Source organism: Seriola dumerili, unplaced genomic scaffold (genome assembly GCF_002260705.1).
Source record: "Seriola dumerili isolate Sdu_G_001 unplaced genomic scaffold, Sdu_1.0 BDQW01000807.1, whole genome shotgun sequence".
NCBI classification, from domain to species: Eukaryota; Metazoa; Chordata; class Actinopteri; order Carangiformes; family Carangidae; genus Seriola; species Seriola dumerili.
The window spans coordinates 1,857,790-1,874,523 of NW_019175062.1; the positions used below are offsets into that span (position 1 = coordinate 1,857,790).

At 41.1% G+C, this 16,734-nt stretch overlaps 2 protein-coding genes across 3 annotated transcripts in view; both read left to right on the forward strand.

The window, feature by feature from the left end:
* The window catches only part of trub1 (TruB pseudouridine synthase family member 1), an 18,177-nt gene extending 13,331 nt beyond the window's left edge, over window positions 1-4,846 (forward strand). Inside the window, exons 6-8 of the mRNA XM_022766051.1 lie at window positions 2,951-3,090; window positions 3,247-3,303; window positions 3,411-4,846. Coding sequence (XP_022621772.1) covers window positions 2,951-3,090; window positions 3,247-3,303; window positions 3,411-3,592 — 379 coding nt within the window. The 3' untranslated portion in view covers window positions 3,593-4,846. The remainder of the gene's footprint in view (window positions 1-2,950; window positions 3,091-3,246; window positions 3,304-3,410) is intronic.
* Window positions 4,847-9,154: 4,308 nt separating this feature from the next.
* hhex (hematopoietically expressed homeobox) lies at window positions 9,155-14,761 on the forward strand. 2 transcript variants are annotated; one of them, XM_022766038.1, is made up of 4 exons: window positions 9,155-9,843; window positions 12,688-12,866; window positions 13,815-13,865; window positions 13,980-14,761. In XM_022766038.1, exons 1-4 carry the CDS (start codon window positions 9,414-9,416, stop codon window positions 14,247-14,249), a joined length of 930 nt encoding a protein of 309 aa, XP_022621759.1. In that variant the 5' UTR covers window positions 9,155-9,413; the 3' UTR covers window positions 14,250-14,761. The 2 variants fall into 2 exon arrangements, with proteins under 2 accessions (XP_022621759.1, XP_022621760.1); XM_022766039.1 differs by having other exon boundaries at window positions 9,155-9,810.
* The last annotated feature ends 1,973 nt before the right edge of the window (window positions 14,762-16,734 follow it).

Consider the following 16,734-nt stretch of genomic DNA (forward strand, 5'->3'; position numbering starts at 1 on the left):
ACCTGTGGGCGTATGGTGTCCTGGGGGATCTCCTCCCTGACCTGGATCAGGGCATCAGTGAGCTCCTGGACAGTCTGTGGCGGTACTTGGCAGCGTCTGATGCACAGATACATTACGTCCCATAGGTGCTCATTTGGATTAAGGTCAGGGGAGCGTGAGGGTCAATCAATGGCATCAATGCCTTCATCATCCAGGAACTGCCTACACACTCTGGCCATATGAGGCCGGGCATTGTCCTGCACCAGGAGGAACCCAGGGCCCACTGCACCAGCGTAAGGTCTGACAATCGCTCTGAGGATTTCATCCCTGTACCTAACAGCAGTCAGGGTACCGCTGGCTGTGACATGGAGGTCCGTGTGACTCTCCAAGGATATGCTTCCCCAGACCATCACTGACTCACCGCCAAACCGGTCATGCTGGATGATGTTACAGGCAGCATAGCGATCACCATGGCGTCTCCAGACTCTTTCACGCCTGTCACATGTGCTCAGTGTGAACTTGCTCTCATCTGTGAAGAGATCAGGGCGCCAGTGGCAGACCTGCCAATTCTGGTGTTCTCTGGCGAATGCCAGTCGAGCTGCAGGGTGCTGGGCTGTGAGCACAGGTCCCACTAGAGGATGTCGGGCCCTCATGCCACCCTCATGGAGTCTGTTTCTGACAGTTTGGTCAGAAACATGCACACCAGTAGCCTGCTGGAGGTCATGTTGTAGGGCTCTGGCAGTGCTCCTCCTGTTCCTCCTCACACAAAGGAGCAGGTACCGGTCCTGCTGCTTGGTTGATGCCCTTCTACAGCCCTGTCCAGCTCTCCTCGTGTAACAGCCAGTCTCCTTGTTCCTTCTCCATGCTCTTGAGACTGTGCTGGGAGACACAGCAAACCTTCTTGGGGCCTCACGTATGGATGTGCCATCCTGGAGGAGCTGGACTACCTGTGCAACCTGATTGGGCTGCAGGTACCGCCTCATGCTACCAGTAGTTACAAGGACACTAGCAAAACACAAAACTAGAGAACAATCAGTCAGGAAGGATCAGGAGAGAGCAACTGTCTGTGGCCACCACATGCAAAACCATTCCCCTTTTATTGTCTTGCTTTGGCCTCTCCATTGCACCTGTTGCCACTTTCACTTCCACCAAAGCAGGTGAAATTGATTCACAATCACTTGTGCTTCCTAAAAGGACAGATTTATATCCCTGAAGTTTAATTGACTTGGTGTTATATTGTGATGATGAAGTGTTGCCTTGAGATTCTAACATGGTCTCTGTTTCTTTCAGTTGTTGGTGTTGGGAATGGCACAAAAATGCTCACTACCATGTTAACTGGTTCAAAGGTGAGTTTGTTTACACTTAATGTTAAAAAGTGAAAAAAGAGCTATGAATCACTACAGTGGCAAGAAAAAATGTGTGGACCCTTTGGAATGACCTTGTTTTCTGTATTAATTGGTCATGAAATTTAATGAGATCTTCATCTAAAGTCACAACTTATAGACTATAGTATTTATAGANTTCAAGCTTTTCTACTTTGGACACTGAGTTTTTCTCTTGCACCATCATCAGGACAAATTCTCAGCTTTCTATACATATTCACAGCTCTGTGGAATCAAATCTTCTTATTTTGGTGACCCTGTGGACTTGACCGTGGACTTTCCCACCAAATTTCCCATTGGCACACAATATAGTGAGTAATGTCACAGGCTGAGTGTCATGAGCACATAAACAGGGTTAGCATAAACACAGTCCAGAGGAAGAAGCCTTGCGACTCTGTTGATTCCATAACCTGGGCTCTATTTTTTCACGTTGTTGAAAGAGGTTTGTTATTAGTCATGATGAACAGTGTTATATTTGAACACAAGCTCACTGTGATTCCCAGCATTTCCAGTATAATCTGTGTACAACCATTTAATAAAGTGTTACTGAATGTATGAGCTGCTGCAGGACTTAAACAATAAGGTCATCATCTGCTGTTCTTACATTGTCATGTAGCTTTTGTCGTGTGTGATGTTGCTTGTTGTGATTGGCTGAAATGATCTTTAGACCTGCAGCAATTAGTTGATCCATCAATCAATCAACTGAGAGAAAATGAATGTGCTATAATTTTGATAATGGAAGAATTGTAGAGCAATGTTTTAGCAAGAATGGCAAACAGTCTCAAATGCGAATATTCTGGGGAGCCGGGTGGCTCACCTGGTGGAGCGCGTGCCGCTCGGGCTCGGTCTTGGCTGCAATGATCATGGGTTCGGGTCCAACATGTGGCCATTTGCTGCATGTAGTCCCGTCTCCTACTTTCCTGTCACTCTCTCAGTTTCCCTGTCCAATAAAAGGCAAAAACTGCCCAAAAGAAATAACTTTTTCTTTTTTTTTTTTTTTTAAAGGGAACATTCTGACAGTAAATATCTCTTATTGATTAATGATTATTTTGGACAAAACAAGACATTTGAACACGTCACCCTGAACTTTTTTATACTTCACTGAGATTTTATAGCCCAAACCATAATCAGTTAATCACTTAATACAAAATAATTTTAAGTTGCAGCCCTGCTGGTCTTATCACAGGCACAACAGGAGCTAACTGACCCTGAAGCTAATAAAATAAATTCCACCTTTCAGCAGAGCCTTATCTCATTAACCTAATGGTAATAAAAGAATAAATAAATGACCCAGTATGCTGCAGTTTTTTACTGGGGTGCAGTGAACCTTGCATCCTCTAGAGGTTGCTAGCAGGACTTAGACTTTTAGTTTTACTTCTGTCACCTCGTCTGTGAAGAAGCTTTCCTGCCAGTTTAAAGAAACAGGCTGAAGTTTCTTTCTTTCACAGTGAGGGAGAAAGGGATTCTTCTGCAGCAGTGTCACATGGGTGGAATCTATATACACTGTCCTTTAGTGCAGCTTTCTTTTCAAATAAAAATCCCTTCATCATACTTCATTGTAGTGTGACTGTTGAGTTTTGTCATTTTAGCTACTCTGCTCTGAAGAAGGACGGCCAGCGTCTGTCTGTCCTGCTGAAGCAAGGTCACAGTGTTGAGGCCAAGCCCGCCAGACCGGTCACTGTGTACAACCTGACCCTGCAGGAGTTCAAACCTCCTCTCTTCACTCTGGGTTAGCACAAGTTGCATAACAAAGTGTTTCTTTCTCCCTCTGTGTAATACTGACCTCTTACACAGCATGTTGGATGTCATTTCCTGCTGTGTCTGTATTCTTTCTGTGTTGAAATGCACATTCAGAAAACAGTGACAGTAGTTGTCTCCCTGACAGATATAGAGTGTGGTGGTGGATTCTATGTCAGGAGCTTGGTGGATGACCTGGGAAAAGGTGAGATTCATTCATTCTATGTCACAGTTTCATCCTCAGCACATTTATGGAAATGTCAATAGACTGAACCAACAGATGAGAAAGTATAATCAGCATCTGTGCTGCAGCTCTGTCGTCATGTGCTCATGTGAAGGACCTGATCCGGACCAAGCAGGGCCAGTTCACGCTGGAGGAGCACACCTTACATGAGGAGCAGTGGACACTGGGAGATATCTTGCGCTCTCTGCAGAACTGCTCAGAGTCAGAGCAGCGTGTGGACTGTACAACAGCAGCAGAGGCGGACAGCTAAGGAGCACACTCTGAACAGGACCCGGCCTGAATGTTAGCAGCTGGACTTCCTGTCCGTTTGTGCTGCTTATCAATGAAGAGAACATCAGGTCTCGATGTGTCTGTTTCTCTCAGATATTTCAAGGTGTGTTTATGAATTGTGACAAATTAAGACAATTGTCAAAACCTCTTTTTTGGGACTCACTGGTCCAGTGTTGTTATTCTACACTGGATTCGTGATTTCAAGTCCACATTTTTGTTTCTGTCTCGTCTCTGTCTCATCTACAATTTTAGTTTAATTCCATTTGTAAATAATTGTATTTTAAGTTTGCACCCCCAACTCCAGCCTCTGTCTTCATTCACTCATAGCCCTCTTATAGAGCTGGGTGATAGACACAAATAAAGAATATATTACTTACTTTAAGGGTCAGGTTGCGTTAGGGAAGAGTGTTTGGCAATGCACACTGCATTTTTAAATCTTTGAGACTTCAAAGTCTAACATGAAACAGACTGACACTGTATATAAAACCAAAATTGGAAAAAAAATTAGTACTGAGGGTTTATTCGAATTCCGAAAAGATTTCAAGTATGTCTTTATTTTTGTCTCATTACTGTATTAAAATAGATTTTCTGTTTGCCACAATTGTGAGGAACTTTTTAGATCAGCAGAAATATTGAGGTAGCGTATTATAATATTGACTGATGTGGAAAAGAGCTGTATGGTCTTGGTTAAGCTGTTATCTTCATTTAGAGGGTCCAACAGGGTAGATAAGATATATGAATCAGTCAACGTGGTGATGTATTGGTGGAAACGCCCTGCTGGCTGGTCTAAAAACTCTTCCAAAAAATATCATACTTGAAATGAATCTGTTCTTCCAATACAGTGGGTTTTTTTTTTTTTTTTTTAGGTTTCCTTCAGTCATATCATCAAGTGTTGCTGCATCAGCACTGTTGTACATACAGCAAGTCTAATTTCATTTGTTCTGCATTCGCAGATTAAATAAATATTGGAGTGAAAATAACATTTCTTCGTTGTTAAATACTTAGATTTTATTTCTCACTGATGGTTTCACTGAATGTCTTGTTTCATACTTGTTCTTTTTTTGGTACTTGAAAAACTGAAATACATACTTTGGTTTCTGAGTGGACTAACGGTGTACCTGCCAAGTGAAGTGGTGTAATTAGGTATCTATAGTCCATATTTAATGTGATAATGGTGCTGCAGTATGGGAGAGACAGACAGAGTGGTCAGCTGGTAGACAGTATGTATGGAAAACAATTCTCTTCAGGAGGCATGAAAAATAAACTGTATACCGCTACTTTTTGAAATAAGTCAAAATGTTGAATCATTATTTTATCATTTGGATTTGGAAAGTATTCTTCTGGCTTAAACCTCTAAATTGTATTTTTGTAACAACTCTTGAAAGTTTAAAGTTTCAATTTAGGTTCTGACATGTTAATTTTCTATCTGATAATTATGAGTCAGCTAGTCAAAAAAAAAGAAAGACACTAGGTAAGAAATAATATACTTTATCAAAATCTTGATTTATAATTTCATATTCTTAAGATAGTGCCTTATGTCATCATTTTGTCTTTGTATCTCACAGTAGACAAACAGGCCACAGCAGGAAAAGCAGAGGTTTAATCAGTAACATTAACAATGGGTGCATTCCATGTATGTGAGCCATTTCCAGGCTTCTGGTCTTGTGCATGCTCGCTAAGTGACATTCATGAGATTGAGGCATTGTTAATGTTACTCATTAGACCTGTGTCTCTCCTGACGGGTCAGAATGTGTGCTGTGATTCATTGGCTCATTCTGACTTAAGGACCATGCACAGCCACACAAAGATGACTCTGGAGAATGAGACCTGTAGTTAGAAGGGTGAAGTGGCTGGGAATTACATGATGTCACCAAACTATGAACTGAAATGAATATGGTGTCACGTACAGCAAAAGCTACAAGGAGAGTGAGAGTACTGTCAATCAAGCACTGTCTGTACAGCCCACACAGTCTCATCAACAATCAGTGTGAAAAGACAGCTGCATCTTTCTTGTCTAAGCATTCTTTATTGGCTGCAGAGGTTTAAAAAAAAAATCTGATTTCAAACCAGTTCAAAACATTTTCAACATTTTAAAGGCTCCAGTGTTGTGAGTCTGAATGGGTGGAACATGGTGGTTTAAATGTCTTTCAACTTATCATTACATGACACTAGTCATGATTTTGATTTGTGTAATGATTTTGATTTAAGTCAAAATAATTGGATGCTGTGACTTTATGACTGTGACTCTCTCTCCCAGTTTAGATATCATTTTAATGTAGTGATTTTTTTTTTATACCTGGCAAAAAAGGGGCATTCCATAACGGGTCATGAAACGTAATCCGTTGATTTCGTGTACATGGAGCCGAATTTCCTATACGCTATGTTTCCTGACAGTCAGTAGGACTTACAGTTTGTCCAATAGTCATCCATTTTAATATCTTGATTGAAAAGTGACAGTACAATATAATCTTGTGACTCCAGCGTTATTTAATTGTTTTACGGCTCGGGTGGGGGGGGGGGGGTGTCTCTGACTCTGGAAGTTAATAGGAAGATATATGGCGCCAGCTGCCAAGGAACAGCAGCAGCGCCTCTGCTGTGAACTTATCAATCGTCGTTGGACAGGAGTCTGCCGCCACGGCAAGCCTCCGGATCAATGCGCTGTAATGATTGTCTCGGTCCAAATATTAGCCGTTTGGTGATTTCTTTCATGTCTTCAAGGCTGTTCATATCCCTGTTTGCTCTCTGTGTCCACTTTATCTAAATTGCGGCCGTTAGAAAGTTGGCAGTCAGCGGAGCGCGCTTTAAAGACACATCACAAAATCGAACCATTGGATTGTGTTTGCGCGCGAGAAGCAACAGGCACCCGCCCCTCTCCTCCCCTCACACTGAAGCGTGACCTGCGGCTGCATCGTTAATGAAGCCAGCTGCTAATAAAATATCCTGATGACCGTGACACGTGCAGCCGGATCCAACAGAGTCCTCTGCGCGCGCGGTAACTGCCTCACAGACGAAGTTATCTGTTATTGTTTAACACCGCGCGGAAATGTGTGTGAGGGGATAAACGTGCACTCAGTGAGCAATTAAAGCGATTTGCGTTTATAGTCATTATCATAAATATATCACCTCAGCCGCACTGATAGATGGATTTCACAGGAAAACTCCAAACATTCAAATCATGAGTTAATCACTCGCCATTCAGCTGCATCGTTAGGGATGTGGATTGCAGTTAGCCTGTATTACATTGTCAGATAACGCTTCAAGCTGTTTGATTAGTCAAAGACCCATTTAACGGGCCTATAGGCCGACAACAAAGGCAGGGCACTGGGGTCATTTCATCGGGATTTGTTTAATGGGAATCTGGGGGGAAGTTTACGTTTCTACAGTTGAAACTTGCACATGGTTGTTTCCAGTGAGTTAAATGTGAAATTCCTGTAATTGGCCAATAAAAAAAGAAAAATACAGGGTTCAGAATTTCATTATGTGAAGAAGAGACAGAATTTCAAACGTGCATTCACTCAGTGTAGAGCAAGGAGAGCCTCTCTGTAATGTAAAGGCTTGTCTGACAGAAACTGATGGTAAAGTGAACACTGATCACAATGAAATCCAAATGTGAAACATCCACTCATACTTCATTTAGTTTTGTTAGTTTAATTAGAGCAACACAGTGCAACAGTAAAAGTCCACTGATAACGTGAAATGTGATGTGTGTATACTTAATGTGAGTCAAGGTTTGATTTAACTCACACTCAGCAGCAGTGGGATTTCATGTTAAGAGGAGTGAAGGAGGATGACTTCATTAGATGTGTATTTTTTCATTGAAAAGTCAAATAGCTCAGTGAAAACACACTGTATATACAGGTGCTATCCTGATCATTTATTATTGATTCTGATCCTTTGATGTTGAATAAATGCTGATACAGAGTCTGGTCAGAAATGTAACTGTAGTTATTTTGTTTAATCTTGTCCTTTTACAGCTGCAGCAGAACAGCTCTGCTTTGTCACAGTAGAAGCTGTGTCACAGGTTTCCTCTGGTGGTTTGTAAAATATGAGAATATAAGAAAATAAGTATATTGTGCTGTAGAGTTTTGTAATATATCTGTGAAAGTAACTGAGGGAATTTGCTGTGTTGGAAAGCTTTGGAGGATTTAGACAAAATAATTCCAACCAATAACAGAATTTAAAAGTAGAGTGGTGTCATGGAGAAAGAAGCAGAACAGCACACTGAGTGCGAGTGGGGCTTTTATTTGCCTGTGTCCAGGGGCCCAGCATCTCATAATCCATTATAATTAATTTATCATAGTTAAAAAGGTTGCAGAGTAACACATACATCAGTGTTGCCAATAGGAGATATCAATAAAAGACAAATAACAGAAGCAGAGAGTTAAATCAGAAGGCCTAAATCTGATATCAGCATAAACCAAATGATGAAATTAACGATTTCTGTATAATTACTGTGTATTTACAGTGTGTAGCATGTCTGTATGTTCTTTATGCATGTTAGTGAATAGGTTTTATTTTAGGTGGTGGTTTCTTTTTTCTATTTAATGCCACCCCATATAAGACATTTATCTGAAAGCTATAGTTACTTGTACTGCAGATTAAGATTGTATATATTAAACAAATGATCATCTTATGAGAGTGATGCATTGATACAGAAACTGACAAACCTATGATCACCTTGCAGATCCAACATTGAAGTCAGGCACTAGAATAGAGCGCATAGCTCTGCCAAGGCGACATGTTGGCAGAAATGTAAAAAAAAAAAGCCCCATTTCTGACTGGATCTACACACAAATGTAATGGACCTTTCCCTGGTCCATGCCCCACCCCTCCACCAAGTGTGGTGCAAATCGGTTCAGTACTTTTTGTGTAATCCTGCTGACCAACAACCAGACACGGATGAAAACTGAAATGAAAAATTGGAAACATAAAATACTAAATAAAATACTGAATACTGAAAGTGTTCTGCCTCACTATAGCCTACTTCACTTTGCTGATAACACTTAAATACGATGTTCAATGCACCAATGGAGTATTCTATTTCGCAATAATGTTGCTTTTTAGTCCTGCTGCTAAAGTAAAGGATCTGAATACTTCTCCCACCTCTGATTATAATTGACGCACGTTCACCCGAAAACGTGATATGTCGTTATATTTAAGTTGCACGAAGAGTTTTATTGTAAAAAGAAAGATGCAGTATGGAGACTGGCTCACATTATGTATTAATTAGTGTTGATATATAGGCTAAATGATGTGGGTACAGATCTACGGTGCAACCAAACTTTACAGGAGACACTTTAAGAACTTTCTCCTTTCATTTTTTAAAATTTTCTTTATCTCATGTTTTTCTGTCTCTCAGTTGCTGGAGTGAACTGATTCTCTTGAAATACAATCATCTCTCCTCTCCTGTCATCTGATCACTGCGGCTCGATTGGAGCTGCGAGCGAACCAATAAGAAATGTCCGCTGGCCACCTGCAGGAAGTTGGCCGTCCACTTATCTCCTCCCTCCTCCGCCTGCAGCCAGATAACAGTCCCAACAGTTGGGTCAAGTACCAGCCTGATCACCACCGCAGCCTGATGGACACTGAAACACTCTAACGGTCTCCTCAACCCGGAAAACCTCCCCTTGGTTTGTGCAGGGCAGCCAGCAGAGTGAAGTGTGAGTTACAGTAGTTGGTTGTTAGTATGTAAAAACTTTGTGTAAGACAGTGTCGCTAAAGAGGAAGGCTGTGGGGAGACAAGGGAGGGACGCAGCTCTCCGTTAACTCAGCTCCAGCGTACAGCGACGGCAAACGGCACCATGAGCGTCCCGCTTTACGCACCAACTCCCATCCAGCCGGCGCACCCGACTCCCTTCTACATCGAGGACATTCTGGGGAGGACTGCCTCCACCACCTTCTCTCCCTCCTCTTCCTCCTCCTCCGCCGCTTCATCCTCCTCCTGCTCCACGCCGGTGATCCCCACACCGACCCTCGCATCACCCAACTCTTCCTTCACGAGTCTCATCTCGCCGTACCGGACGCCGATTTATGAACCCACTCCGATCCACCCGGCGCTGCCACATCACGCCGCCGCGACGTTGACGGCGACGTACGCCTCCGCTGGGGCTTTCGCTGGCCCCATCTACCCGTTCCACCACCAGCACCACCGCTCCATGGGGGAGTACGCACAGGCGCTGCTGAGGCGCGACCCTCTCGGTGAGTTGGGCACCTGGCGCCTCTTGGATAATGGTAAAACCACTTTGAGGTGTAGATATTCTTTCTCCTTTACAGTGAATGTGATTTACAGAATAACAGAGGGGGGCCTGCTTCTAACCTCAGCTCCACGAGTCTCGACTGTTGCCCTGATGACACTGTCAGTATCTGTTGTGTTTGTGCAATCAGATTTCATGACAAATCTTTTCACTTTTCATATGAGGATATTTTTAAAGTCATATATTTATCATGCCTTAGATTTTCTTTTGCTTTATACATTTATAACATTTAGTCCCTTTCAGCGCGAAAAGAAAGGAGTCCAGCTTGTTTGGATGATGTGGCAAACAGAGCACTTTTCACCCTGTGCATGAAAACATTTTCATCTTCACAACCTTCGTTTCACTGCCAGCGAAACCATTTTTGCATAAGTATATCACGCTTGGTCATGCATGCATATCGAACTCAAGACCGTCTGCAGTGACATGTGGCCCACATAAACAGACTGCAGAGAGAGCTGATGTGTTTCCCTTCGGTCTTCAGCTCATTTCAGTCCTGAGGAACATTTTCTGCACATATGACTCACATTGTTATTTTGACAGACATATTTGGGGCCACAATAGCAGCAGGCTTATCCAATTCCATTCAGCCTGCTCGTGGTGGTAGTGGGGGGTGGGGGGGTGTTCGTGCATGGCAACCTTGACTCGTTTTCCTGACTCCCATTGTTCTGAAACATCAGAGGAGCAAGTCAGCCGGTGACTAAAACATATCTGGGTTCTAAATCACTTGTTATTTCACTGCTTTCTGTGCGTGTACACATACACACACACATACATACATACATACATACATACATACATACATAAACACACACACACACACACACACACAAACACACACATATATATATATCATCGTCTGGGAATGAATTAGGATTGGGATTGTGGGATTTTGAGATTTAGATTTGAGATGGGGCCTTTCAGTTTTTTTTCCAGATGCTCATTACGCACAAGTTGCGCGCAAAGTGTCAAACACAAAGCTGAGCTTTTCTCTTCAGTTCTGGTCAACATCCTTAAGATTTCAGAGATGCCATTTATGTCAGTTTAAATGTTTAAGAAATGCATCTAATAGAAGCGTCATATGTGGGAAAAGGCTGGCGCAGGGACCCGGGAGTCAGGGTTTAGTTCCAAGGTTGTGTGAACTGGTTTAGATGAAGCTGTTTTAGAGGATAATATTTGTATCCCTGTCACACCGTGGTCCTCTCAAGTATAGTGTGACCAGCAGGCCGTCTGGCTTTGTGTTGCGCTGAACAAGCCGGGCTTTTTCCGTTCATGGCGGAAGCCGTGAGCCTGTCGATAGGAGTAAATCTGGTTTCAGAAGCTGTTAAATGTTTTCCTGGCTCACCCCGGCCAGCCGCTTCCTCGGGAGCCCGCTGCACGCTGCTGATTATTTTATCGACATCCTCAATACAGACATATTCAGGAAACACTCGGCCTCTGATAGCCCGGGATCCGTTTTTCACATATTGTTACACTTCCTCTGCCCGGCCAGCGAGGATGTGGCTGACTTTCTTTATGGTTGGCGGCGAGAAGAAAATAAAGCAAACAGAGCAGCGCGTCAGGCCTAATGGGATCTGAGAGAAAAGATTAAGTCTCATTTACCAGAGTTTAAAGTAGACAACAATAAAATAAAAGAATAACAGCAGGACTGGAGTGACGTATGGGCCTCCTGTTGAATGAAAACAAACCACTGGTAAACATCAGGATGATCAGAGGTTGATGTGATGAATCCAGTCTGGAAGTGAACTGATCATGAAATTTTCTTTATACTTAGATTATTTAGCCATCACATTCCCTCATCTTTTTTCCACTGATATTAAAGTGAAGCTGATTATGATTGGAGATAAAAAGGGGTTGTGCAGCACTGTAAAGAAGAGCAGCTCCACCTTTCATTCAAAGGCCTGCCTCTGTAAACTGAACTGAGCCTTATTCCACTCAGTCTTTCACCTCATGACTTTTCTGTTTTGAGAAACATATCTCATGGGACTGGATTAGCTAACTTCCTTTGGAAAGGAGCAGCAATAAGAAGCTCTTTGACAGCAGTTTCGACCACAACAGATTTACACTGTGACAGTGCAGAGCAGAGAGGACATGGGTGTCTGTTGGTGAATGCCATCGCCTATAATCACACCGCAAAGCAGGAAGCACATGAAGCGGATATTTGGCCATAGTTTTCACTCCGTCACGACCTTCCTTAAAAGACCGCGTGCAGCAGGTCGGGGTGGCGGCCGCAGCTTCGGCCATTGTTTGTTCCCGGCCATTAAGAGGAGAGGAAACCAGACAAAAACACTCTGATTACATTGCTGTGTCCTTTCTCCCAATAAATCTGTTCAGAGTCATTTCACACAACATGTGGAGCCATTAAAGACTCACAATGAATGCATTATTTTCCTCATTTATTTGAACTCTAAATCTTCCCATATCCTATAATATCTTATTTCTTTAAGTTTATAATCAAGTCAGATGTTTAGATCAATTACAAAGAGGAGTCTATAATTTGGATCATGTCTTCCAGGAGTTTTATTTTATTCTTTTACTTTATTATTTTCAAAACGTTCTTCTCAGTTTTTATGTACACTTGTTTTAACTCTGTAAACACACTGCACTAGTGTGTGTTTCTGTGTGAATGGTTTGGAAAACTATTCAACAGTTTATTAAACCTTAAACTTGATTATTTTTTAATTTTCTATTTTTAAATTTCAATAACATATAATAATAAAATAATCTGAAATGACAGCGGATATCCTCGGACATGAGGCCTACGTTGCTTCACTAGAACCTTTCATGAATTTCCCGCTCTGTTGTTTTCCCTGTTCCTCCACAGGGAAGCCTCTGCTGTGGACCCCCTTCATCCAGCGGCCCCTGCATAAAAGAAAGGGGGGTCAGGTCCGGTTCTCTAACGACCAGACCATCGAGCTGGAGAAGAAGTTTGAGACCCAGAAGTACCTGTCTCCTCCGGAGAGGAAGAGACTGGCCAAGATGCTGCAGCTCAGCGAGAGACAGGTGTGTGTGTGGGGGGGGGGGGGGGATTTCAGAGATCTGCCTGGGGGCTTGTTTTTCATCCATCACATAAGAGACATTTTGGCTTCTCTATACATCCTAAATTTACAGTCATTTTCCCATTGGTATCTTTGACCCATCTTGTCCCATTTTGACTGAGGGACGCAGGCTGCTACTTTTTTTGTTGCTTCACTGTATCAGAACTTTTTACAGAGCGGGAAACCATCAGTGTCTCCGTGTTAATATACCTGTTCTAGTCAAAACATACCTGAGACCATATTTTATATTTGCTTATAAATTGAGGTTGAGTTTGAAATAGCTTATTTGTTTCAAGGTCCATTAGTTAATTTGTTTATTCATTAGATGAGAAACGTGCAGTGATGTACAGGCACACAGGCCTGGTGTGCTGCCACGCGTGGTAAAATTATGGCTGGAGCAATTCAGTGATTTAGGTCGTTATTTAATTATGACTAATTATATTATATAACTAGGCTAATTATTTAGTTTATTATTATTGTTAATTTCACACACACCCAGAATTAAAAGTAATTAAATATATACAGCTAACTGCTACGGGCCTACCTGCAGGAGAAACCCGCCCATCACAGTCATGTCTCACTTCTAAATCTATTTCAATCATTTCATATTTGGACAAAATGATTCTGGTCAGCTCTGCTTTAATCCACATAACTGCAGCACAAACAGCATCACAGTGACAATTTCATATAGATCAGGATTTAGGCCATGACCACGTTTTGACTTTTATTTTAATGTTCATTCCCGGATCGAATCGATTATAGATTTTGTATTCGATCAGAGGAAATCTGCTTATAATTCTCTGAACTAAAGCAAACGCCAGTTTGACCTGTGTTTCCACTGTTGTGTCTTCATCTTTAATGTTAAAACTCACAGCAGGAGCATGATTCCTTTATTCTTCATTTGGTTTTCCAGGTTAAAACCTGGTTCCAGAACCGACGGGCGAAGTGGCGCAGACTCAAACAGGTGAGCATTTTTTTTTTACAAATGTCACATTACATTAAAATGTTCTTATTACACAGTCTTATTGCACAGCTGTTCAGGCCTCCTGGTTCTTAAAACCGTTTCCATCTCGATCAGGAGAATCCCCAGGGAGGGAAGAGGGAGGTGGACGATGATGGTTCCGCCGGGAGGAGTAATAAAGGGGACGAGACGACCGAGCCGACCGGGATCCAGAGCCCGGAGCAGAGACACACAGTCCTAGCCTGTGAGCCAGCGCAGGCGGGCCGCGGTGTGAGCTCCGCGTCCCCGCAGCAGACCCACACGGAGCTGGACTCTGACTCCGTGTCCGACGATTCAGACCAGGAGCTAGACATAGAGGACGACGACGAATTCACACGGAACCCCTAGTTCTGAAGCGCGAGCTCCACACTGACACTGGATCCACGGGGACATTGTGAGCTGGATGATGAAGATGATGACGAAGGGCACTGGATTCCTCTGACACCTGAGCCTGTTCATTCACTTTCACCTGCACAGGTTGATACAGTCTTTGACCCTGACTCTCTGTGTTAGACTTGTCTTTTTGTATATAAAGCATCATATTGTGCTGTATTTGTATTGATCGTGACTGTGTTCTGTCGACCAGTGAAAATGAATAGTAGGCTTATAAAAGAGTTTCTCTGTAGGCTGCTGTATGTGGTTTAACAGGATGAACGCTCTTGGTCTTTGCCTTAAAATGTCATATTCCACTAGGCTACATAATCAATAGAGCAAATGACGATTTGGCTGGTGATATCTATTAGAATATTTTTGTGATAAGAATAAATTTGTCACTTTTGGATGTAGCTGGAATTTGATTGTGATTTTTTATTTTTTGTTTCGTAAAATGGTTGCCTGCAGAAAAAAGGAAATCAATAAATAAAATCAAAATATTTAAAATTTTAGATAATTTATAATTTGGCAAGTAATTCAAATAAAATAATGAAAACAAATCAATAAAACGAAATAAATATAGCCTAATAAAAAAAATAAAAAAAGAACAAGAAGAACAAATGGAGTCTAAAACTAATTCAATACATGGTTATTATTTAAATAACCAAAATGACTGAGTTTACAAGGGAAACTAAAGCTTTAATGACACATTGTAAGAAAGTGATTTTTCATACAAACACAGTTAAAGCTCGTAATGTTTGTCACTGATAATAATGTTAAATATATTCAAACCTATTTAAAATGCCTGATTCAGTTTTTTTCAGACATTTTTGTAAACTGGGAACTAAGATTTTTGTAGTTTTACTTGTGTGTCCTGACCTGACTAGACACAATCATAAATCATTTGATTTCTTTATTGAATTCAGTAAAAGTATTTCTCACATTTTGGGTGTATGTTTTTTTTTTCTTTCCACTGGTTTAACTGGAGCCTGGTGGTAGTTTCCAATTTTTCATCCCATTAACTAATAATTCAGCTTCATTTAAAACAATGGCCGTTGTTACAAAACATGTAAATGTTCTAGATTTTTTAAATATGTTGCTTGTATAAAAATAATATACAAAAAGGCATAATGGAATTAATTCAAAAGAAGTAATTAAATTCTTTAGATAAACGCACCGATAAAACTGTGAAAAATTACAGGTTAAAATTCTACATTTAAATTGAACTTAAATAAAGGTTTAGGGTTTTTTTCAGCAAACTGTATCTAAAGTTTCAAAAGTTAATCACTATGTAAACTGTCTACTTTCATGATATTATATTATTATACCATTTATGGTAGTGGATTAATATTAGCTACTAATGCATTAATGATTTTATGTGTAGCTGGACACGGTGGAGCTAATGTTAACTTCTTAATCAATTACTTACAAAACCTTTAGAAATACATCAAAGTTTATAAGCTCATCGTATGGGTGATATTTTTAAAATGAAAAATAATCAGTATCACTGATGCATATATAGAATAAATATTATTTAAATATTATAATTAATAAAATAATTAATAAAATAATAAAATAATTACAATCATCACAACAGGATGTTATGGCTTACATTCATTTCAGTGTGCCCTCAGATTTGGATCTGTAGATCCTGGGAGCTACAACAACAACCTGTGACCTAAACAGCAAACTGTGATTGGTGAAAGAAACATCTGGAGCTACAGGCTCCTGCTCCGTCCCCTTATATATACTGTCATTTTAAAAACTCATACATAACACTGTGCCCAGTATAATGCTAAAAAGAGATTTGAAATTTGTTTTATGAATTAGTTTAATATTCTGGTTTGACAGATGACTCACTCTCTCCTGTTAATTTCAACGCCACCACCTCAGACCCTCTCAGTGTGCACTTTAGTTCTGATGAGCAATTTAAGGCCGCATTTAGAACAAGACTTGTTGAACTAAGTGTGATGATATTTAAATAAATCAATATAAAACTTGCTGCTGGAACACACACAGGTAGATGTTGTTGGAAACATAAATTTCCCATAGATCACTGCTCTTCATTCTGCTGTTTCACTGCCTCCCGATGTCCCGAGGAATCAAAGGCAGCCACAGATTAGCAAACAGTTTAGTCCATGTCAATCGTTGTCCCATCACCACCTTCATCTTCAAATAGCTTATCATTGAGCTCTCATGCACACACTGTGAGTGGGAGTTTTCAGTAAGTAGATTAGGTTAATGATTGAGTGAACCTCAGAGGCGCAGGGACAGCAGACAGATAGCAGGGGACTGATTGATAGTCATACAATATGTTCACAGTACTTTTTAATACGAGATGATTGGAGTTGTTGAGACCAACATTTACACTGAGAATATTTGGAAAACGAACAAAAACTCATTTTTAACCACATGTGATATTATTTTAAAGATTAAAGCTCATCGCTCCCATAACCTTGTT